Genomic DNA, 25,218 nt, shown 5'->3' on the forward strand with positions numbered 1-25,218 from the left:
CGTTTGCCTGTTGGTAGGCCAGACAAAGTTTCTAGAGCACTAGAAGGTCCACGTGAAGGGTCTAATAGCTGACGTCGAAGGTCCAAACTACTTCCTTTCAACATATAGAAAGCAAACATATTTCAGTAGAAGAGATGTGTTTCACAGTATTGAAGATAAAGAAGTGCTCATAGCTCTTAAGGTATGCATTTTAGAGCCAATGTTTATTTGGCAGTTTTTTTTCTTGTTTCGATCCATACTACAGCTTCTGAAAGTCTGTCGGTGAACTTCTGGTTCACATGCATTTTTGTACTACGAGCTATGTTTAGTCTCAGAAGAAATGTATCTCACAGCTTGAGGGCATCACACTGGTACAATGAAATCTGACTGACTGACGTTCGGTCAAGGGAAATCTGCAACCTGAAGTCTATTGTATCTACTGCCAAGCAAATTTATGGAGGAACGCTAGCTATTTGAGCAAGTACTCTGCTTTGTAGCCACTTCTATCTCTTGAATGCATCGATCTGCATATCATCTTGCCCGAAATTCTCAGAATGGTAATGTTTTCTGTAATTACCTCATTGACATAGCAAGAAGTTTTCAGATGCCCTTTTGTGTCTTCTTTCTTGTGTCTGCTTCCCCCGGCACCGAATTTGTATACCCTGTCTGTCGTCAGGGAGGTTTATGAGCTGGGAGTGCTAAGTACGTCGTAAGTTTGCACGAGAACATTCACTGTAATTTCTATTGCCTGAAATTTGTACCGCGATAAAAGATGAAAATTTGTATTATGGAACTAGTAATCAAAACGTTGTTTTTTCCAGCTTTTAAGTATTTACACCTTTTGACAAAAAAATGGCTCTGAGCACTATGGGACTTAACTTCTGAGGTCATCAGTCCCCTAGAACTTAAACTACTTAAACCTAACTAACCTAAGGACATCACACAGATCCATGCCCGAGGCAGGATTCGAGTCTGCGACCGTAGCGGTCGCTCGGTTCCAGACTGTAGCGCCGGGAACCGCTCGGCCATCCCGGCCGGCACACCTTTTTACAGTTACACTTGATCGACAGCGTATATGTGAAATTACGATGACTCACATAATGCTTCCAGTTCTTGGTTTCGTGGCAAGTATTTTAAAACTGCGTAGTTTTTGTGTGTTCAACGCAGCAATAACAGTGAAATGTCCTTGCATAGGGCCGACCTGTGCAGAGGTAACGGTACTCGTGCCGCTTTGGATGTGAGGCAGGCAAGGCGCCGCCGCGAATAGGCGGCTGTGTGTGAAGGCAGGCCTTGGCCACCAGGCACCAGACACCGCACCCTGCCGGCCGCTCTCTGCCTTCGCAGCAGACTGATCCACGTGCACAGGTACCGGGTAGGCGAGAGCAGGCGGTGGCCGGCAGATTACGGGACGCTGTTTTACGAGGACATCTGAGGACACAGCTTGTGTTTCGTCACTCTAAGTAGTCGCTTCGAACTCGGTAGATGCTGTAAGGTGGGAGGAAAAGGGACTGAGATACGAAATTCTGTCAGTGGGAGCTTAACTGCACAATTTAATCTGATATGTAATCAATCAAATTTGCATTAGTGCGTGGACACACTTTCATTTGTATAGCCCATGAATCCATCACACAGGCCAATGCCTTTGTTATAAATGAATCGTACAGATAAAAAATTTCATATACGGTGCCGCAGCCACAAATTTAATAAGAGGCAATTCCGCTTTCCAACATGGCTTTATACGATCACAATGATTTATTTCACATGATCAACTGATTTCGGCGGTACGCCATTTTAAAGGCTCTAGGCTTACATGTGTAATGCTCACTTTGATAAGTGAAAACTACACTGAGGGAAAAAAATCGTAACACCAAGGAGGAGTTGTGTGACATAAATGAAAGTTGGCAGGCGTGTTTCTAAAATATATATGAAAATGGTGGTGGTGGTGGTGGTGGTTAGTGTTTAACGTCCCGTCGACAACGAGGTCATTAGAGACGGAGCGCAAGCTCGGGTTAGGGAAGGATTGGGAAGGAAATCGGCCGTGCCCTTTCAAAGGAACCATCCTGGCATTTGCCTGAAACGATTTAGGGAAATCACGGAAAACCTAAATCAGGATGGCCGGAGACAGGATTGAACCGTCGTCCTCCCGAATGCGAGTCCAGTGTGCTAACCACTGCTATGAAAATGGTACATGTTGTTTCTGTCCGAAAGAACAGATACCATCGATGACCATGCAGCTCGCTAGAATGAAATTAATACCCCTAGCTGCATACAGGCGTTGATATGCATCAACGGGCATATTGAGAATGTGTGCCCTGACCAGGACTCGAACCAGGATCTCCTGCTTACACGGCAGACGCTCTAGCCTTCTGAGCTACGGAGGACACAGAGGATAGTTCGACTGCAGGGACTTATCTCTGGCACGTCTCCCGTGAGAACCACATTCCCAACTTATTGTCCCGCACTATATTCATAGTTTCCCTGTCCATTATACTCATTACTTGCGGCATTTTGCCGATTCCCATAAAAGTTCGGACACTGCTTGTGCATCTTCACAGAAGAACATGGTCAAATGGCAAGTGGGTATCAGTTCTCTCGGACATGTCCGAAAGGATAATCTGCCATGTAAGCAGGAGATCCCGGGTTCGAGTCTCGGTCGGGACACACATTTTCAACTGTCCCCGTTGACGTATATCAATGTCTGTATGCACCTAGGGGTATTCATTTCACTGTAATGTGTTTCTAAAAGATGATGTCTATTCAGATTTCGGACTGTCATATTAGAGTGGAGGTAGTAGCGCCACTATGAGCGTGCAAATCATGCTTGCTTTAAACGCCCGCTGTAACTGGACGTTGTGAGTTGATGTTAGTCAAAAATACTTTAAGACGACAAAAACGCCTCACTGATTTTGTACGAGGTCGTGTAACAGGGCCAAGATAAGCTGGGTGTTCCTCTGCGATACTGCAGAAAGATTTGCAGGAATGTAGCCACCACACATAACTGCTGGTAGTGGTGATCACGAGAATTTACGGTTGCACGAAGACCAGGTTCCGGACGGCCAAGTGGCACTTCCGACAGGGAAGACCATCGTGCTAGGTGTACGGCTCTGGCGCATTGTACTGCATCTGCAGCAGCAATTTGAGCAGCAGCCGGCTCCACAGTGACACAAAGAACTGGTTACCTCAAGGACAGCTCCAAGCCAGAGACGCCCCGTAGCGTGCATTCCGCTGACCCCAAACCACCGCCATTTTCGAGTTCAGTGGTGGCAAACGAGAGCTCATTGGAGGGCTGGGTGGAGGTATGTTGTGTTTTCTGATGAAAGCTGATTCTGCCTCAGTGTCAGTGATGGGAGTGTTGGTCAGAAGGAGGTCAGGTGAGAGCCTACAACCAATTTTTCTTCTTGCTACACACACTGCACCTCCACTTGTTATTATGATCAATGTGGTGATCCGACCTGTTGTGCTGCCATGAACAGCATTCTAGGATGTGTTTTCCGACTGTATAACGCTCTCTCACATACCACTGTTGTAGCCCAGTATGCACTATTGATTTTCGACTTGTTACCTTGCCCTACTCAATCACTACATCTGTCTCCAATCGAGCACGTCATAAGACGACAATTCCAGCATCATCCACAAACAGCATTAACCGTTCCTGTATTGACCGACCAAGTGCAACAGGCATGTAAACAGGCATGTAACTCCATCCCATGCCTCACTACAGATGTATCCGCTATCACGATTTATCAGCGGTTCCCTTTCTCGAATCTCAATAGGCTCCTTAATGACGCAGTCCCAGAAGTCGGACTGTGACAGAACCTTGGTGTGGTCATAACCCATTCCATGAAATTCCGTCAGGCAATGTTCTGCGACAGCCGACAAGTTAGGCCGCTGCAATCCTGTGTGCCATCGGTGTTCTCGGCAACGATCTCCAACAACGTCTGACCTACGGATGTCTGACGACATTGCCAGGTTCTCGAATAGAGCCCGGATTTCCATAGTCCAAGATCGTCTTTCACTCTACTAAGCAGTATCCGTGCCTTGGCTGGTGGTTTGGTTTGACAGTGATGAGCGGAAGTGATTAAGTGGCGACAGTGTCCGCTGTTTTTAAAGAAAGTTAGTGAAAATCCCAGTCCCTATCACATGTACACTTGCTACACTATCTTCAAACGCACTGTACTATTGGTACTTCGACACCATAAAGACATGAAGATTAAAGTTTGAAGGTAGCGTCGATATCTAGATCAGTAGAAACAGAACACAGATTTGGGGTGGTTATGGATGGATGACTGCGGAATCGATAGTTGAGTGAAATGTTTCTGCTTCTGATTTTTATTGGTTCGACAGTCTTATTGCAGCATGAGCTACAGTCATATGAAGACATAAAGTTTGTCTGCTACAAAAATCCAGGAATGGACAAATAATGAAACACTAACATAAAAAGCAATATAAAGGAATACTAGAATTGCCCCCAGGTGTGACTAAAGTTTCACAACGTTAACATATGACATACGTTATCCTCTGCTACATAAGGTCGTGTATTCTGAAACAAAGAACGTCTAAGTTTAACGTCCCCGCTACATACTTGGGAATGTAGATACAGAGCACCTGCCCAGTTGGATAATGACGGACCTTGCTTCAATGAAATCACCCGTGTCCCACCTGAAGCGATGTAGTGAATACGGGAAACTTAAACCAGGCTTCTCAAATGTGGATTTAAACTAATGTCTTCCCTAATACGAGACCGACATCTTAAGCGCTGCGCCAATTCTGTAGGTGCCTGTCCTGATGTGGTGGTAACAAAGAGTTTGTTCGAATACACAGCAGGTTCTTCAGTCCAATGGGTGTAATCACCTACTACGTAAGAGTGCTATAATGCACAATCAGAAAATGATAAGTAATGCTTCTCGGAATACTGCAAGGTTGGGGTTCCGTTCTGCAGCACAATACATTTTCGAATGGCCTAGACCGCGGGCGGTGACCACAGGTGCACTAACTGCCTGGACTGCTACCTGACGGCGAGGCATTGTTTAGCAGGCAGTGCTCTGCTATTTACACCCAAGGTCAGTACACGGCGTCGGCACCGACTACGCCCCTTCTCACACGCGCCTTTGCTTTCTGTCGTCCAGTGCGATCCGCAAATGTTCGCTCTCTCAGCGCTCCAGTGACAGAGCTAGCGAAATGACGCTCCTGGCAGATAAGGCAGTGATTACAGCGTATGTTTCTGTTCTGCGACACAGGCCAGTATGCAAGAGGAGCTGGACTTGTGACACTGGAAACATGTAGTAGTAAATGTATGGTTACAAAATAAAAATAATAATAAAGAGACGTCTTGTAGCTCTCACACTTGCGCTAACCTTTCGCCTTCAGCGGCTTACCTGATAGTTCCTTATTTGGATTCACAAGGTTGAGTGAACGCCTTTCAATATCCTTCCACTACCGAAAAATCTCTGTTCTCATCAGGAATCGAACCCTGTACCTCCACATCAGTAAGCAGAAACGCTAATTACTGCACTACTTTTTTCCATTCCGAGGCAGTCAAACACAATAATTAAAGTATTGCTTGAGTAGGTCTTCATTGGTGTGGAGTACTTCATCCCGTCTCTACTTATTCTACAGAGGTAACTTCACGATGCAATCTAAGGAAAGAAGGAAAATGAGGGTTTGACGTCTCGTTAACCAGGAAGTCATTAGAGAGGGAGGAAAAGCTCGGAATGGGAAAGGATGGCGAAGAAAATCGTCTATGTCCTTTTCAAAAGAAGCGTCCCGACCTTTGCCTTAACTGATTTAGGGAAACATCGGAAAATTTCTGAAAGACCGGACGAAGCGTGGTACCGCAGTCCTTCCCCGAATGGGAGTCCAGCATCTTCAAAACATAAATTTCTTACAATGTCCCCCTTTTCGGTAACTTGCAATTCTTTTCCTTGCGTCAAATCGAGAAATTGGCTTGGAATGCGTCTCTCATCAATGCCGAGGGTTGTTCTGTGATAACTTTCCTGGACTCTCTCCTTTACAGTTATTTCAACTGCTACTATTTTCATATTTTTTCTGCGCATTCACTGCCCAGTTTTCCTCGCAGTGCTATACTTCCAGCCATCTGTGTGGTTATGATTAACTATAAAGAGGAGGTGAAACACAATGTGATGACACATAAAAGCCAAAGACAGAACTGAAAGTGCAGTATTAGTTGGCATGCTAACTGGGTGCCTGCGGCAGTAATACAGATCGTTTCAGATCCCGCAAGCATGATTTAATCCACTGTCTGTAAATTTGTATTGTAAAGGTTTACTGTAGCTAACGAGACACTGTGCCTCTATCGAACGAGTAAATAAGTAAACGGCGCACCGCAAGAACGGGTGGGCTGTTGCACTTGACAGCTCAAGGTGCGCGGAGTCGCAAACCTTCACCTTTGCGTTCGCAGAAGGTGAGCCACACTTCCTGCAATACTCTGACACATCTAGCAGGCCACCCATTCAGTCCCAAAAGCAGGTGCGCAGTTCTTCGTCGTCTCTGCTGACGGTGTAGTCATTAAGCCCGTTCTGCGCGACTAGCGAGCTGCCAGTCTCATTTGCTCCCTCAATCTGACGCATAATCTGCACAATAAGAGCGTAGACACTTCCGGGGGCGCGAGCTTACTGAGCAGTTTGCACGAAAAGTGTAATAAACGGGTTACGGCGCTGCTCACTATTTCACTACTTCCTATGAATGTACGATGCGTTCCTAATCTTATCTGAAGAGTGTTTCTGAAGGAAGTTTGGTGACAGTGGTCATGACTTCACCTTTTTAACGTTTGAGTCAATCATGGGCGACGTCATTAGCGGCGAGCCTCACTAGATCACGAACACACTCGTTAAACCACAAATAAAAAACAATGGTAGAAGCATGTTTCCGCGTATGACTCAAGCAAGCATCCGTACTGTGTATTTCTGCAGTTACAGAAAAACTGAATTGTTTTGATGTTAATATTCTGCTTCCTCTGAATAGAGTACGCGACTTTTGACACTGACGGAATTCAGACTAGTGCAAAGATCAAGACCTCTTATAAAATTTCCCTTCCTTAGGGTCTCTCATTTTTTTTTACTTTTTTCAGCAATGCTTAGGTTCAAGCCACTAAATATGCATCTAAAATATTTGTCCAAAGTAGTCTCATTGTTTTCTCCAGAGTATATATCATCCAAACATTGTGATCCTTTTTTGTTTCACAGTGTACCTTCTTATGTTTCAGATGGCTCTGAGCACTATAGGACTTACTTCTGAGGTCATCAGTCCCCTAGAACGTAGAACTACTTAAACCTAACTAACCTAAGGACATCACACACATCCATGCCCGAGTCAGGATTCGAACCTGCGACCGCAGCGGTCGCGCGGTTCCAGACTGTAGCGCCTAGAACCGCTCGGTCAACCAGGCCGGCTCTTATGTGTTACTCAGAAGGTTGATAACTAGAAATCAGATTCTCTTTGTGTCACTGTGCAGTGGCCAAGCGTTGCCTCAAAGTCTTTTGTTCTAAATTTGCTCTTTATTGTTATTATCGTCTCCAGGATAAACATGGGAGCGACTATTGCTACAAAATTTTCTGAGTGCTCGACAGTGTAGTTGTTAGCACGCAGTTACCAATAAATAGAAACTCATACAAAATCAACTACGTAAAGAAGTGCATCAACGGAAACGACCAATTAAACTAAGAAATAAGAGAAAATGTTGAAAAAGAGCAGATACCAAAAACATTGTCACAAGAACCGCCACCAGGTGATTCCTCTCTCTGGAGCGACAATCCACACGTCAAGGGACGGTACACAATCTTTCTTCCGCCTCTGGTGCTGGGCCCCTCTCACACTGATCGCCCTAGTGTCTCAGGAACCAAATGATGGCTTCCTGGCGGACCTCACAGTGCGCCACACCTACCACCTCATATGATGCATTTACCTACGTCCCTAAGTGCATTTGGGCCCAGCAGTATATCACTCCCTACAATACCAGCCCCCCCCCCCCCCCCATTTGTTTTTGCAAGAAAACGAGGAAATCCTAAATGTTCTTTTATCCCAGAATTTCCTAAGCTGATTGTACTGTTACCAACGTATTTGTGGCTAATCATATCGAATCATTGTGCGCTATGTAAATATCTATATCAACGTCTATCTACACACCCTTAGGTCACTATACAATACATGCGGATGGTATCTCGCTTCAGGGTCCAGCAACACGTGGACGAGCCGGCCAGAGTGGCCGTGCGGTTCTAGGTGCTACAGTCTGGAACCGCGACACCGCTACGGTCGCAGGTTCGAATCCTGCCACGGGCATGGATGTGTGTGATGTCCTTAGGTTAGTTAGATTTAAGTAGTTCTAAGTTCTAGGGGACTGATGACCTCAGAAGTTGAGTCCCATAGTGCTCAGAGCCATATGCACCAACACGTGGACGTAAGCAACACTAGTCTGTAATTTTGTGCGTCGCATCAACAACCCTTTTTACCTTTATGGTAGACATGAGTGACCTGTGCTCCTTTTCAATTGTGCGAGACTATTAGCTGTACGAAGAATTTTCGATTGATGTGAGCTAAATTTCTGCTACTCTCGCGTACACTACTCATCAGTGTGACACTGCAGAGAAGTAGGTTCTCAAGAAGTCAACGAATACATCACGTTTCTCATTAAATTGTTGCAACATAGATAGAAATTGCCTAGTTTCAGACATTCTCGACGTTGTAGATGTGGCTGGAACTACAGCGATTTGCATAAAATGCTTTATACCTGAACGAAAGAAAAAAGCCACGGATCAATTCATGGCATATTCATATAACGTGTTTCGATAGCACAATTTGTGCCCTGCTGGGGCTTGTCGCCTGAAGATGAACAGGTGTTGTGTCAATATATTGTGAAGTTTGAGGGACACTGTCCGATGCAACATGTAAATGCCACAGCAACAACCGAGAATCTGTTCCTTCTTTTGTCGTTTTGAGTTCATTCACCTCTTACGGTACTTTCACAGAGTATTTTTGTTTGTTTTTTTCCTGTTCATTATTTCTTTAGCTGAAAGGAACACTCGAGGAATCGTCGCGAATATAGAGAATGTGCCTCACTAAGACGAGCTCACTCTCTTACGTTACCAGCGAGGTAGGCTACCTACCACAGCATCTGCGCAATGCCGGATAGAAGATTCCTGCTCTTTCTGTCTCATTAATTAGGCACGATAAATCTACCTCCACGTCGTTGAGTCATTAATCGCATGCTTCCGAGGAAGAATAGAATCCAAAACACACTTTCATCACTTGTTATTGCTACTGCGCACCTGAAATTGTCAATCAGCTATACATCGTTACGGTTTTCATTGTCACATTGTATATACTTGACTTCTTGACAGCGTCTTGTGAACAAGAGTCACGAAGGCAACTGCTGGTACGATAATTTTTTGCTAAACATTGTTTCCGCAGTTCTTTCTGACGAGTCGAGAACCAGTGCTGTTGTGAAGGTCTCGCGTTTCTGAACGGGATATCAAGTGTTGGCGTAACAGGCCGTCACGTTGACGGTGTCAGGATTCATTCCGCCAGGTTCCTCCGACCTATGAATTACGTATGGGGGTACATAACCCACATAAATATATTTTCTTTAGCAACCATCCAGGTGGTATTGATTCAAATGCTTTTACACGAATCTACATGGTGATCTTTACTGGTGAAGCACATTTCAAATGGCCGTTGTTTCTCGAATTCATGCTAGTTTCCACAGAGAAATTAGTTTGTTCGAACTTATAGTAGTTTTCTGAATCCTGGTATAGCAAGAGGTGGGGATATAGAATGGCAATTTCGTGGATAATATTTTATGGATGAGTGTGACTTCTCCTTATTTCCAGTCACTGAAATCATGTTTTTCGCTCAAGGGACCCACGGTGTGTTTTAGCTCTACTAATACTGATTAATACGTCACTCAACTCTGCTTATTTATTTATTGCACTTGAGTAATGGCAACATTCCTTGATTTTTCTTTGTGAAGAAACATTTTGAGACATAATTACTGTATCCGTTACCGCTCACGTTCAGTCAACTCATGTTTGGGACGAATTTGACGAACACTTCGCCTCAATTACACAGTGAACGTAGCCCAATGAGAGCAGTCAGATATCTATAGTATCCATGTCACGCCAGGTTTTTGTCAGCGCTACACGGAACGTGGTTATCAGAAAGTCCGTACAGCTCATTGGGAAATCGTCACCATCAACAGTACTATAGAGATTCCACCCATCTTTCCTTAGGTGTAATGGAGAATTCCAGATGACTGTGGAACGACCGGGACGAAATCAGTGTATCTCAGCACCAAGTGTTGATCTACCTTGACCAGGTGATAAATCCATTTATATGCTGGTCCATTGGCAAAAACCCAGCCCAGAGAGCAGGCTGCTTATTTATTTACCGGTGCATGTAGGCCTATTCTTTATATTTATGTAATAGGCCATGTTCACGAGATTCGCCAAGCGCCGCATGCTGGCTTGGTTGTCTTTCGCCTGTCGGGAAAGAATGTTAGTAACATTGTTCATAGCCGTCCACCGTTCGTAAATTCGTAAAAGCTCTGATTTGACTCGATAGGCTCTCTAATTCCATTAGACGTGTCACAGTCAAAAATAATATTGTCTGATGTTCCCGCATGACCACATTGTCAGATATAACTGTCTTTCCTCAATCTGTACAGGTAACGTGCTATGCTGATTACGATGTTCTATCGCGTTTACTTGGGTCGAAGCACTGTCGCTTTTGCAGGGGTTACACTCTAGTCGGCTGAAGAGATTCCCCAGTCGGTGGTCTCCAGTCACGAGGATAACCGAACTTTGGACGCTAGTATTTACGCCACAGCGTTGAAAATTCTATTGGCTCCGAGTACTATGGGACTTAACATCTGAGGTCATCAGTCCCCTAGAACTTAGAACTATTTAAACCGAACTAACCTAAGGACATCACACACATCCATGCCCGAGGCACGATTCGAACCTGCGACCGTAGCAGCCTCGTAATTCCGGAATGAAGTGCCTAGAACCGATCGGCTACCGCTGCCCGCCACAGTGTTGATATTTGTCCAAAATTTCGTCTGTTGTTGGGAGTGCTTCCGAAAATATTTTGCTGTAGTATTTACCAAAGTCTTCATGTATTGTTTCCCCGGTAGACAAAGGCATTTCAGTTGACATCTGTGGACTTCTAATTTGCTTTGAATCTGTCATGCAATTGGCGCTGTTTGCTAAGGAGCCAAAAGACAGTTTCTTCTACCCAGACTGCTGTCTCCACCGCCTTTAATTTTTCTGTTGGGTAAATGTTTCGTGTATAAACTAATGAACGTTTTGCTTTAACTTGAGCTTCAGTTCCTCCCCATGTTCATTTTCCGAATTACATGGCTTCATTCCTATCTGAGTAATAAGGTAGGCTCCTCTTTACTTACTTTAGCAAAAGTTTAAGCTTTTGTCTTTATTTTATAGTCCTTTGTAACGTAGAAATACTTACTGCTACGAGTGAGTGACGATCACTAATTCCATCCTCTGCCTAATCTTCCACAAAGAGTTCGTATGTGTTTGTAGCCGTCAGTCTACGCCATTTTCTGGTTTTCTTGATGCGTCAATTCGGAATAAAATCTCAAGCTTTCGACGATAGCCTCCATCGTCATCGTTAAGAGCAACTGACTGTCTTTACTGCTACTGTGGTGGCCCTATATAGCCGTGGACGACATTTGATTGGTCAGCTTGTGATTGGTCGGCGATTACGTACTGCTGTCGCAGACAGTGTCAGTGTCTGCGCTGGTGGAGCCGCCGCTTCCATGGGAACGTAAATACTGGAAGGATTGTCCCTGCTCCTTCTCTGCATCGAGCGCTCGTTTTCATACGCCGCCCAGGGAGTATCCGCTATCACAGCTCATTCTCATTTCAAAAGCCTCCATAACAACCGTATCCCAGTACGTGGAGGCATGGGACAAAATTTTTGTTTCATCAAACATTATTTTATGTTTGTTCGTGAGGCTGTGCTCCGGAGTTGTCGGTTTCTCCAGTTCTCTATTTTCAATATGCCGTTCGTGTTCTGCACGGCGGTCAGAAATGGTACGATTGGTCTGACCTATATTACTGCTTCCACATTCACCGGGGATATTGCCGGCCGCGGTGGTCTCGCGGTTCTAGGCGCGCAGTCCGGAACCGTGCGACTGCTACGGTCGCAGGTTCGAATCCTGCTTCGGGCATGGATGTGTGTGATGTCCTTAGGTTAGTTAGGTTTAAGTAGTTCTAAGTTCTAGGGGACTAATGACCACAGCAGTTGAGTCCCATAGTGCTCAGTGCCATTTGAACCATTTTGAACCGGGGATATTGTTAATTCCAGGGACCCTGAGTCCGAGACTGTCCTTAAGACGGCGCCACATCTCCTTATTTTTGTTAGGAGGACGAAAAATCGGTCTTATACACCGTCTGCCCAGTTGCTCCTGATGATAACGATGGGGGCTACCGTCGAAAGCCTAAGATTTTACCCTGAAATGACGCGGCAAGAAAACCGAGAATGTTTTACATATCAGTGCCGTTGTGAAAGTCTTCGTTCTCATACGTCGTTTCCACTGTAAGTTGGATTCTAAATTATCTGTTCAAGATTTTTCAGAAGGACCTTTAGCAACAACTTGGCGGGAAGTTTTCTTTCGTCCTCCATTTACGAACTTGCTTTTTCCCAGTCTGTTGTGAAGTTATTAAAAGTTGTTCAATTAGTATCCTATGGCCTGGGTTCAGCCGTACTGACGAACTGAGATTATTCTCTGAAGTCGTCAGTTATCTTTACAGATAAGACTGGTAGAAGGATCCAACAATAGATTACATAATATCCTCTAAAGTTTTATTATTTTTGGCCAAGCAGTTCAGATGCAAGCAGTTTCTGCTCAGTTAATTTAAGATTATTGCCTATGATTATGAATCCACAATCTCGCTTCCTAAAGAGTATGTGATTTATGTCAGTAATTAGATTTGTCGCCAAGATTCGATACTATTACTTTAAAGGTGGTATACAAACGTCTGATGCGATAGAAATGGCGCTAAACCGCAGGGTTAAGCGTGAAGGGAATTTGGAAATTTGTGGTAAGTTCCTATGGGACCAAACTGCTGACGTCATCGGTCCATAGGCTTACATACTACTTAATCTAACTTACGCAAAGGACAGCACACGCCCATGCCCGAGGGAGGACTCGAACCTTCGACGAGGGGAGCTGCGCGAACCGTGACAAGGCGCCTAAGACCGTGCGGCTACCCCGCGAGGCTAAGCACAAAGAAAAAGATGTATATAAACAAATTAACTGTAAGTCATACATGGACAATCAGCTGAGTCTCTCCAATTGTGAGAAACTCAGAAGAAGACAAACATATATATTATACTTTACCTAGATACACTCCTGGAAATTGAAATAAGAACACCGTGAATTCATTGTCCCAGGAAGGGGAAACTTTATTGACACATTCCTGGGGTCAGATACATCACATAATCACACTGACAGAACCATAGGCACATAGACACAGGCAACAGAGCATGCACAATGTCGGCACTAGTACAGTGTATATCCACCTTTCGCAGCAATGCAGGCTGCTATTCTCCCATGGAGACGATCGTAGAGATGCTGGATGTAGTCCTGTGGAACGGCTTGCCATGCCATTTCCACCTGGCGCCTCAGCTGGACCAGCGTTCGTGCTGGACGTGCAGACCGCGTGAGACGACGCTTCATCCAGTCCCAAACATGCTCAAAGGGGGACAGATCCGGAGATCTTTCTGGCCAGGGTAGTTGACTTACACCTTCTAGAGCACGTTGGGTGGCACGGGATACATGCGGACGTGCATTGTCCTGTTGGAACAGCAAGTTCTCTTGCCGGTCTAGGAATGGTAGAACGATGGGTTCGATGACGGTTTGGATGTACCGTGCACTATTCAGTGTCCCCTCTACGATCACCAGAGGTGTACGGCCAGTGTAGGAGATCGCTCCCCACACCATGATGCCGGGTGTTGGCCCTGTGTGCCTCGGTCGTATGCAGTCCTGATTGTGGCGCTCACCTGCACGGCGCCAAACACGCATACGACCATCATTGGCACCAAGGCAGAAGCGACTCTCATCGCTGAAGACGACACGTCTCCATTCGTCCCTCCATTCACGCCTGTCGCGACACCACTGGAGGCGGGCTGCACGATGTTGGGGCGTGAGCGGAAGACGGCCTAACGGTGTGCGGGACCGTAGCCCAGCTTCATGGAGACGGTTGCGAATGGTCCTCGCCGATACCCCAGGAGCAACAGTGTCCCTAATTTGCTGGGAAGTGGCGGTGCGGTCCCCTACGGCACTGCGTAGGATCCTACGGTCTTGGCGTGCATCCGTGCGTCGCTGCGGTCCGGTCCCAGGTCGACGGGCACGTGCACCTTCCGCCGACCACTGGCGACAACATCGATGTACTGTGGATACCTCACGCCCCACGTGTTGAGCAATTCGGCGGTACGTCCACCCGGCCTCCCGCATGCCCACTATACGCCCTCGCTCAAAGTCCGTCAACTGCACATACGGTCCACGTCCACGCTGTCGCGGCATGCTACCAGTGTTAAAGACTGCGATGGAGCTCCGTATGCCACGGAAAACTGGCTGACACTGACGGCGGCGGTGCACAAATGCTGCGCAGCTAGCGCCATTCGACGGCCAACACCGCGGTTCCTGGTGTGTCCGCTGTGCCGTGCTTGTGATCATTGCTTGTACAGCCCTCTCGCAGTGTCCGGAGCAAGTATGGTGGGTCTGACACATCGGTGTCAATGTGTTCTTTTTTCCATTTCCAGGAGTGTAGTAATACGGGTTGTGCCACAGTTACGCTTGTCTGCTAATTATTTTACTAACAGCAATTTATACATTTCTTAATAGTATCGTTTACTCGATTTTCAGTGGTTCTCATGGTCACTTGGCCCCACATACCGTTGATTTACATCCCAGCCATGGTAATGCAAGGCCCTTCCATACAGCATACGTTTTATGTAATAACAGCCCGTACTGCCTGAATACAGCTGTAATACTACATATGTCACTCTACAATCTCTGAGACATTAATGCAGCTAAAATTACGATTCAGAATAAGACGGCATAATCATTTACAAAATTGTACTGACACAACTTTCAGTTCCGATATACTCGACCACGCGAGGTGGCGCAGTAGTAAGGCACTAGGTTCGCATTCGGAACGATGGCAGTCACGTAGAAGGTAAATACAGGGGTCTTTCCTTTGATGTGGATACGGCCGATTTCCTTCTCCGTCACCCTCCGGACCGAGCTGGCGTTCCTTCTCTAATGACTTGTCGTCTACGGAACGGCTAACCCTACTTTTCCTTCCCCTAAACTATTTTGCAATAGGTACGGTGATCTCCTAGAGAAACCTACGCGGCTCTTTCGCCTTCTTCACCGGGACTTAAATCTTGAGGTCCTCAGTTCAATTAACTGCCAGAGTAGATGATAAACTAGAACACGTAAGTAAATAAAAAAAATAGTTTTAGTGCGATATATAACATCAGAAATAAATGCTGTGAATATTTCTTGATTAGCATTAGCATCAGTAAAATTCACTTGTCAACAGACGCACGTAAAGAACCAATAGGTAAATATGCGAGATCTACTCAAGTTTGTAATAATATCCCAAAAAAGTTATTTTTAGTGCGCACAAAGCACGCAAGTTGCGTTTTTACGTCAAATTTATTTATTGCAATCCTATTTTCGTTTGCAACCGTTCCTGCTAATTCCCTAATAACCCAAAGCTGTTAGAAGTAAAAAAAATAAAAATAAAAATAAAATAAAATAAAATAAAAACCAGCGGAAAAAACACAGTTCAATCTTTTTCGTTCTTAAATTTGTTACAATTCTAACAGGAAAAATCCCTCATCACTATGCTTCATTTTTGTAGGTCAGTCTTATTCATGCTGTCTCTTCTTGGCTCTTCCAGTCCTTCTTTTCCACGTGTTACATATTTCATGAGCTCTACTCGTAATCGCCAATCTAACAGTCATTCCACTCGCTCATCCCATTTTAATGTATATTTATCTGTTGCATCTTTTATTACATCAACTCTTAATCCTTATCTAATATCGACATTTTTTAAATTTTTATTAAATTATTACATTGTTTCATGGGTTTTAGGGATCTGTGAGGATTGTTCACAATAAAAGGTATGGAACAACACTGTGGGTGTAATGAAGTTATTCAAAAGTAATCACCAGAGGCCCGACTACAACTATCCCCCTGTTTCACGAGTCAAAATATCCTCTGTTTCCGGAATTCCTGTGGCTGTGACAGGAGGCAGTCCTCCACTGTGTTCTACAGTTCGTCGTCCGAGCTGAAATGATCTCCGTTTGAGATGTTTTCTTTAGCGGACGAAACACATGGATACCGCAGGGCAATATGTTCGGGCTGCAGGGATGATACTCAAGCTTCTCCCACTTGAATTTGACTATTACACTTTATGTGACTTTGCAAACGTGCCGACGTGCTTTACCGTGGGGGGAATCACCCCTTCCGTGATTAGCCCAGATTGTTTGCTCTCGATGAAATTGCGTAGGCTACGGAGCGTTTCACAGTACATGTCACTGTTAATGGTTTTTCGTACTCGTGGAATTCGATGAGTATCGGACCTCGGACATCGAAAAAGACGATTAGCATCACCTTGCGCGCCAAGGACACAGCTTTTAATTTTGTAAAGGGAGGTGACGTTCCTAGATGTCTCACTACGTTATTCCAAAGTGGCACGTCCAAATTTCAACCGTTTTGGTTGTTACGGCTTTTCATACCTTTTCATTTGAACACTCATACACTGTGCAGCCAGAACATTACGGCCAGCTATCTGATAGCCTGTACGTCCTCCTTTGGCAACAGTAGCGACGAGTCGTGGCGTGGAAGCTATGAGGTCTTGGTAGGTCACTGGAGGGAGTTGGCACAACATCTGCACACACAAGCCACCTAATACCCGTGAATCCCGGGGAGGCGCACGATGAGCTCTGACCTCATGTTCAATCACATCACAGATGTGTTCGACCGGGTTCAGATCTGGCGACGTGGAGAGCCAAGACAACAACTGGAACTCGCCCTGTGTTCTTCGAACCACCCCATCACACTCCTGGCCTTGCGACATGGGGCAGTAACTCGTTGAAAAATGCCACTGGCATGTGGAAATATGATCGTCATGAAGGGGTGTACGTGGTCTGTGACCAGTGTACGATACTCCTTGGCCACCATAGTGCGTCGCACGAGCTCCACTGGACCCATGGACGCCCAAGTGAATGTTCCCCAGAGCATAATGGGGCCGCAGTACACGTGTCAAAGAGCCGCACGCTCTCCCATCGGCATGATGAAGAAGGTATGGGATTCATCAGATCATGCAACGCTCTGCCACTGCGTCAACGTCCAGTGCCGATGGTCACGTCCAATTTCAGCGGTAGTGCCGATGTCATGGTCTTAACATTCTCATACGCATGGGTCGTTGGTTGCGGAGGCCCGTCGTTAGGAGTATTCGGTTCACTGTGTGTTGAGACACACTTGCACTCTGCCCAGCATTGAAGTCTGATGGCCGGCCGGAGTGGCCGAGCGGTTCTAGGCGCTACAGTCTGGAACCGCGAGACCGCTACGGTCGCAGGTTCGAATCCTGCCTAGGGCATGGATGTGTGTGATGTCCTTAGGTTAGTTCGGTTTAAGTAGTTCTAAGTTCTAGGGGACTGAGACCTCAGAAGTTAAGCCCGTAGTGCTCAGAGCCATTTTGAAGTCTGATGTTAGTTCTGCCACAGTTTACCAGCCTGCCCAGCCCACGATGTCCGACATCTGTAATGAAGGGTGGACACCCAGCCCCACGGCGCCTGGACTTGGGTTCACCGTGGTTTCGCCACGTGCTGAAGGCGCCTGTCACAGCATTCTTCTAACACCCGACAAGTCGAGCAGTTTCCTAAACGCTCGTGCCAAGCCTCCGGGCCATTGCTATCTGTTCTCGGTCAAACTCAGATGGATCGCACGGCTTCCCCATTCTGCATACTACATGTACCGTGCATGTGTTTTATTAGCAGTCTTTCCTCGCCAGGTGACGCTGCTATCGTATGTAAAGGTTTATATTGACAGTAGGTCGGTGGTCACGATGTTCTTGTTCATCAGTGTACATTCATATGATTCAATGTTATACTCTGTCATTTGGTACATCTCTAGATCTCACTGCCGTAAAGAAGTAGAGGAACAGCCATACTTTTATTAAATTTAGTTTTAGTTCCTTTCCGTACTTTATTCGTTAAAATTCTGTTTACAGTGGCACACATGTATTGGCATTTAGCAAACTTTCTACTCGTTCTATTATCCTGCCATAAGCAACATATTTTATCGTATACGTTCGACTCCTCTGAATGCCATTACTTTTGTCTTATCAACAGAAATCTGCATATGACATTCTTGACACAGTAAGTTTAAGGACAGGGATTTGCAGTCTATTTTCGTCGTCGTATATAATTAACTGCACATCAGCGAATTAGCAATTGTTTTTTGTATTTCATATATATATTAAAAAGGGCAGCCCCTTATTGGTATTTGTATATTTTACAAGTGGTATGTCAGGGGTAAGTTAAAGTTTTAAAAACATAAACATATGTCAACTCCAGAATAAAATTCAGTCGTCAGTTGCAAATATATTTTATTTAGCTTCACCGGTTTCGACTAATTAATTTGTCATTTTCACAACTCTACAAAATCATCGATATTATGAGTCTTTAGTCCTCGGCCACATGTTTATGTTAAGTATAAGAAGTATATTACAGAAACTTACTTAGTATTTGTTTAGTAGGTGTCAGTGTCTTCTTCACGGGAGCATAGTACCATGATAGATATATTTAGAACTGAAGACTGAATTCTATTCTAAAATATCTGTAACATATCTGATGAAAAATAACAGCTACGAATAAAATAATATGTCAATTCCTTAGCCTATGTTTGTTTAATGATTTTTAAAGATTCCAATTTTAACGGTGAAGTTAAGAATGTCATAATTCTACCTTTTCGTATTTTTGGGTGCCTTTGTCATTATTCCGATGCTCGGAAACGTTTATGTGTACCGGCGGCGGTGTCATGTAAATGTGTCGCTCTTTACAGTTAACGTCTCGGAGCCTGGACGGTATGCAACCCGCACGCTGCCTGACCTTCCGCTGGCCGTGGCGGCGGCGGCGGCGCAGCTGCACGCGGGCTCTGCTTGCGGACGCGACTACAGCCGCTATCTGGACGCGCTGCACAACTTCACCCTCTGGGCCGTGCAAAGTGAGTACTCCGTGGCTGGCGTGACCCGCTACCGCTGCTAACGACGCTCTCAGCTGCTGCAACTCACACTGCAACAACTCGCACTACTCATACAGACTTCACAGACGTCACTGACAACCCCATCTTGGCTCTCAGCTTTTGAGGAGATATCGAACTACCTTACCTTAATGTCCAGGACACACGTATATAAACAGACTCAAAAATACATATTCATATACACGGAGAACCCGCGAGCACGCAGAACAGCCGCAACACAACTTTGCATGGACTCGGCTAACGTCTGAAGTAGCATTGAAGGGAACTACACCATGAGTCCTGCAGGGCAGTCCATAAATCCGTAAGAGTACGAGCGGGTGAAGAACTCTCCTGATCAGCACGTTGAAAGGTGTCCCAGAATCTGGGGAGTTTGGTGGCCAGCGGAAGTGTTTAAACTCAGATGTGTGCTCCTGGAACCGCTCTATTGCAATTCTGGACGTGGTGGGTGTCGCATTGTCCTGCTGGAATTGCCCAAGTCCGTCGGAATGCACAATGGACATGAATGGATGCAACTGACCAGACAGGATGCTTACGTACGTGTCACCTGTCATAGTCGTGTCTTGGCTTGTCAGGGGTCCCATATCACTCAAACTGCACGCGCCCCACACCACAACAGAGCCTCCATAAGCTTGAACAGTCCCCTGCTGACATGAAGGGTCCATGGATTCTTGAGGCTGTCTCCATACCTGTACACGTCCATCCGCTCGATACAATTTGAAACGAGACTCTTTCGATCAGACAACATGTTTCCAGTCATCATCAGTCTAATGTCGGTGTTGGCGGGCCCAGGCGAGGCGTAAAGCATTGTCTCATGCCGTCTTCAAGGGTACACGAGTGGGCCTTAGGCTCCATAAGCCCATATCGACGATGTTTCATTGAATGGTTCGCACGCCGGCACTTGTTGATGGCGCACCATTGAAATCTGCAGCAATTTGCGGAAAAGGTTGCACTTCTGTCACGTTCAGCGATTCTCTTCGGTCGTCGTTGATCCACTTCTTCAAAAAATGGTTCAAATGGCTCTGCGCACTATGAGACTTAATATCTGACGTCATCAGTCCCCTAGAACTTAGAACTACTTGAACCTAACTAACCTAACGACATCACACACATCCATGCTCGAGGCAGGATTCGAACCTGCGACCGTAGCGGTCGTGCGGTTCCAGACTGTAGCGCCTAGAACCGCTCGACCACACCGGCTGGCGGTCCCCTTCTTACAGGGTCTTTTTGTCACAGCAGCAATGTCAGATATTTGATGTTTTACCGGATTCCTGATATTCACGGCACGCTCGTGAAATGGTCGTACGGGAAAATTCCCAATTTATCGCTACATCAGACGTGCTGTGTCCCATCGCTCGTGCGCCGACTCTATCACCACGTTCAGACTCACTTAAATCTTGATAACCTGCCACTGTAGCAGCAGTAACCGATCTAACAACTGCGTCAGACACTTGTTGTTTTATATGGCGTTGCCGAGCGCAGGTTTATTCTTGGACCTAACAAAAGCATTTGATGTGATTGATCATTCTGTGGTCTTGAGGAAGCTTGAACGTGTAGTGTAAGAGGTGTGCCATATCAATGGATTAAATCATATTTGAAATCTCACTCTCAGGTAACTGAAATTAAGTACATGGAAGGAAATGAACTCTAGATACACCTTTCAGAACCATGTGGACTAAGTCATGGTGTTCCACAGGGTCCCATTTTGGGTCCCTTTCTTTTTTTTGTGTACATTAATGATTTCGCGTCACATGCTAGGGATTCTGAACCAGTACTATTTGCAAATGACACCAGTCTATTGATTGAAGGGAATAATGAAGAAAATCTTACTGCACCTGCAAAAGATATTACAAAAGGAGTGTCTGAATGGTTTACCAGAAACAAGTTAATAGTTAACCCCCAAAAAACGGCACTCATGATTTTCCATACCAATAAAAATAAAAATGCGGCGCAACCCGTAATATGTATAGATAACCAAAACATTAGCGCTGTCAATGAAACTAAATTTCTTGGGATTCATATACAGGAAAATCTTGAATGGAGCACTCATATCACATCCTTAAATTCAAAACTAGCACAAATGAGCTATGTAGTAAGAATTCTTTGCAACAGTACTAGTGCAGAAACAGTTAGAGGTGTATATTTTGCTTGAGTACATTCAGTACTGCAGTACAGTATCATTTTCTGGGGAAATGTACACCAGGCAATAACAGTTTTCAGGAAACGAAAGACAATTATAAGAATAGTAAAACAACTGAGCAACAGAAAACCATGCAACTCTTTCTTTGAGGATCTAAAGATCCTACCCCTTCCCTGCATTTATATACTGGAAGTAGTTATGCATGTCAAAAAAACTTTACTGGAAAACAAAACCATTTTTCTGAAAACAAAAGTGTTCATGATTACAGTACCAGGTCAGACAGTGACATACATGTTAATCACTGTAACACCACATTATGCCAAAGAGGTGTATATCATGCAGGAACCAAACTATACAACAGATTACCAAGACATACAAAATCTCTTCCTGAACTACAGAGCTTTAAAAAGTCTGTGACAGACTACATTCTGAAAAATTGCTACTATTCAATCTCACAGTATCTCATGCAAGAAAAAATGCAATTTGTATCTTTAATTGTAGAAATAAGTTATAAATATACAGCATTTTAAAAAATTAATTAATAGTAGTATAGATCCAATTTGTTATAAAAATGTAAATAATGTATGTTTGACATAGATAAACCAATAGATAAAAAGATAAATAGATAAACCAATAGATAAAAAGATCCAATATCCTGTGTACGATATATGTACTGAAAAAGAGATTTATATGAGCAAATAAACAAATCATTCCTGGTTGTCAATCCGTGTGGTGTGTGACAGGTTAGTATCACAACACTGTCCGGGGCGTCTCCGGATATGTCTTTGCTGGTCATTGGGGCCCAATACGAAGCAGGACTCATCACTAAAGACAGTTCTGTTCTATTCAATGAGATTTCATGCCGAAGAGGTGTCTGAAGACGTCCTGGACAGCGGTGGGATACCAACCTGATTGTCGCCCACCATATGGCCTGACAACCAGGAATGATCGTCTGGGGTGCTATTTCTTTTCATGGTAGGGCCTTTTTGGTTGTCATCCGAGGCGCCCTTACAGCACAGCGGTACGTCAACGATATTCTACGCCTCTACTTGTTGCTCTTCATGGTACGCCATCCTGGGCTTGCGTTTCAGCAAGATAATGCCCACCCTCACAAGGCCGAAATTCGACTGCTTGTATAAGTGCTTACCAAACCGGACTTGGCCACCGAATCTCTTTCCAATTGCGAAAGTTTGGAGCATTATAGGCAGAGATCTCGAACCATCTCGTGATTCTGACGATCTAACAACGAGCCAGTTGAACAAACTTCGACACAATATCTCTCAGGGCATCCAAAAATTCTATCAATCAAGGCCAAGCCGAGTAAGTGCTTGCACAAACTCGTTGTTGATTTTCTCAGTTTGTGAAGGCCTTTCTCTTGAATAGATCATCCAATTTTTCTGAAATTCCAGTGATTTGTTTGTCTGTACATGTGCATCGCCTCAACCGATTTTCGACCCATTCGTACAATTCCTTCGTCGTATGTCTTTTTCTTCTTTTTCTGCTGTAGAGTGTATTACAACATCTGAAAGGGCTTGTTTACTTTCATCCCGCAGACGAGGGCAGTACTACTGTTGTGTCAGGCAAACAGGATTGCGTTCAAAAGATGCCGTGTTTCCTATCTGATCCAGTGTAGCGCAGACTCAATAATGACGTAATGTGTTGAGAGAAAGAGTGAAACCTCCTGAAGGAAAGTTTCATTTCGCAAGAGACTTTAAAGTCTTACTCATCTTTGCTGTCCCACCTAGAATATGTAGCCTTCTGGAGATACTTAACGCTGACGCTCCTACATATTTTGTAGCTTAGTGCCTTGCTGCTGAGGTCTCTAGTAGTTCGGTTTGTACGTAAAGAATTCGGAGGATTTCGTACGGTGATTAGAGGAAACGCATTTGAATAACTTTAATAAGTTTTGATCTGGTCTCTCTCTATTTGCGTTCCTCTGTCTTATTCGTTACTGTTAACTGAAGTTAAGTATGGTGCTGAGTTAACTAAAGTATTGCACTGTGTGTTCACTACCAACTACTTTTTATTCAATGGCCAGTTCAATGAGCAGATATGTGAAGTTGCGATGGGGCATGCTTTGTCATCCATTATTGCAAATCCGCGTTGGAAGATTTCGAGGAACGAGCCCTGAAGCCGGCAGCATTGAAACTTGCATGCCTTTTTTAGATCTGTAGACGGTACTCTTGTCGTATGGTCTCTTTGGAATGAGAATTGGCCGGCCACTGATGGCCGAGCGGTTCTAGGCGCTTCAGTCTGGAACCGCGCGACCGCTACGGTCGCTAGTTCGAATCCTGCCTCGAGCATGGATGTGTGTGATTTCCTTAGGTTAGTTAGGTTTAAGTAGTTCTAAGTTCTAGGGGACTGATGACCTGAGATGTTAAGTCCCATAGCGCTCAGAGCCATTTGAATAAGAATTTGAGCAGCTTTTCGGAACATCTGATCTGATCCAACTGAATATTCGCTTCATTATGAAGGCGGAAAAGGATAGCTGCTTTACCTTCCTTGATGTGTTCGTCAGGAGGAAGGTAACGGCAAGTTGGGACGTGCTGTTTATAGAAAACAACTCACACTGATTTGCACCTTTAGGCTAATTCTTGTCACCATCCAACTTTACGCACCTTGGTTTGTAGGGCCACGCCATCTAAGACGATGAACGTTTGTCAGCTAAGTTAGTCCACCTCGAAATCACCTTCCGCCAGAAACGTTTAGTGATGGACAAATCAGACACAAAAAGTTTTGCGCTATCGACTGGTAGCGAAACGGGTGAATCATGAAAACAACGAGATGCCACTTAAGTCTACGGCCTTTCTGCCTTACGCAGGTTGCATATCCAACAAGATTTGTCGTGTTCTGTGAAAACGTAGAGTTTGTTTTTCGACTACCATCGAAGATTAGGGCCTGTTTAAGTTCTGTAAAGGAAGATCTATGTTTACATGAGGTGGCTGTCTTCCGTATACTATGAACTCGTGTAAGTCATATTTTACTCAGGGCTGTACGTGGCCGATGTGTAGAGTATAGGCGCACACAGGCTTACAACAGACGAGTAAATCTGCTTGCTGTTGCACAACATTCTTTTGGTTCTGCTCATCCTATAGAACATAGGGTGTATCAAATAGAATCATCCGATATTTAGAAGAATCATAACTAATATGTTATTTGAGATAATTGCGTGAACTCATGAGTTTTACATGGTTCCTCCAGGTAGCAGCAGTGTGCGCCAACTTTAGTTCTGGTAAAACTGATGCAGCGTTTTCTGTTCTACGTTTTGCGCAGTGCGGGTCAGTAATAACTGTTCACCGTGACTTTCGTATTAGGTACGGTGTGGATCCTCCTACAGCGTAGAGCATTAGACGATGGCATGAATAATTCCGAGAAACAAGTTTCTTGTGGACAGGCAACTCGCCGGGCCGTCCCCGAGTTTCTGACCGGACGTCGAACGCATCCGCCATAGTTCAGAGTTTCATAAGGAGTCCGCAGAAATCCGTTCGCCGTACAGCTCAACAACTCAACATACCCCTGATATCCATCTGGCGTGTGCTGCGTTGGCGTTTACACGTGAACCCATACAAAGTTCAGCTGCTGCAAGCTCTTCGTGAAGATGACAAACAACAACGTGTGGAGTTCTGTAATATCGTTCTTGGCAAGATGGAGAATGAGAGTTTTCTTCCACGTTTAGTGTTTAGTGACGAGGCAACATCCCATTTAAATGCAAAGTTGAACCAATATAATGTGAGAATATGGGGTGCAGAACAACTACATGACGTTGTACAACATGAGAGGGTCTCTCCAA

At 44.9% G+C, this 25,218-nt stretch overlaps 1 protein-coding gene across 1 annotated transcript in view; it reads left to right on the top strand.

Moving 5' to 3' along the window:
* LOC126334513 (nose resistant to fluoxetine protein 6-like) overlaps window positions 1–25,218 on the top strand; it is a 156,037-nt gene that overhangs the window by 24,476 nt on the left and 106,343 nt on the right. Inside the window, exon 2 of the mRNA XM_049996859.1 lies at window positions 19,094–19,255. Within this exon, the coding sequence (XP_049852816.1) occupies window positions 19,094–19,255 (162 nt within the window). The remainder of the gene's footprint in view (window positions 1–19,093; window positions 19,256–25,218) is intronic.

This window comes from Schistocerca gregaria, chromosome 2 (genome assembly GCF_023897955.1).
Source record: "Schistocerca gregaria isolate iqSchGreg1 chromosome 2, iqSchGreg1.2, whole genome shotgun sequence".
Classification (NCBI taxonomy): Eukaryota; Metazoa; Arthropoda; class Insecta; order Orthoptera; family Acrididae; genus Schistocerca; species Schistocerca gregaria.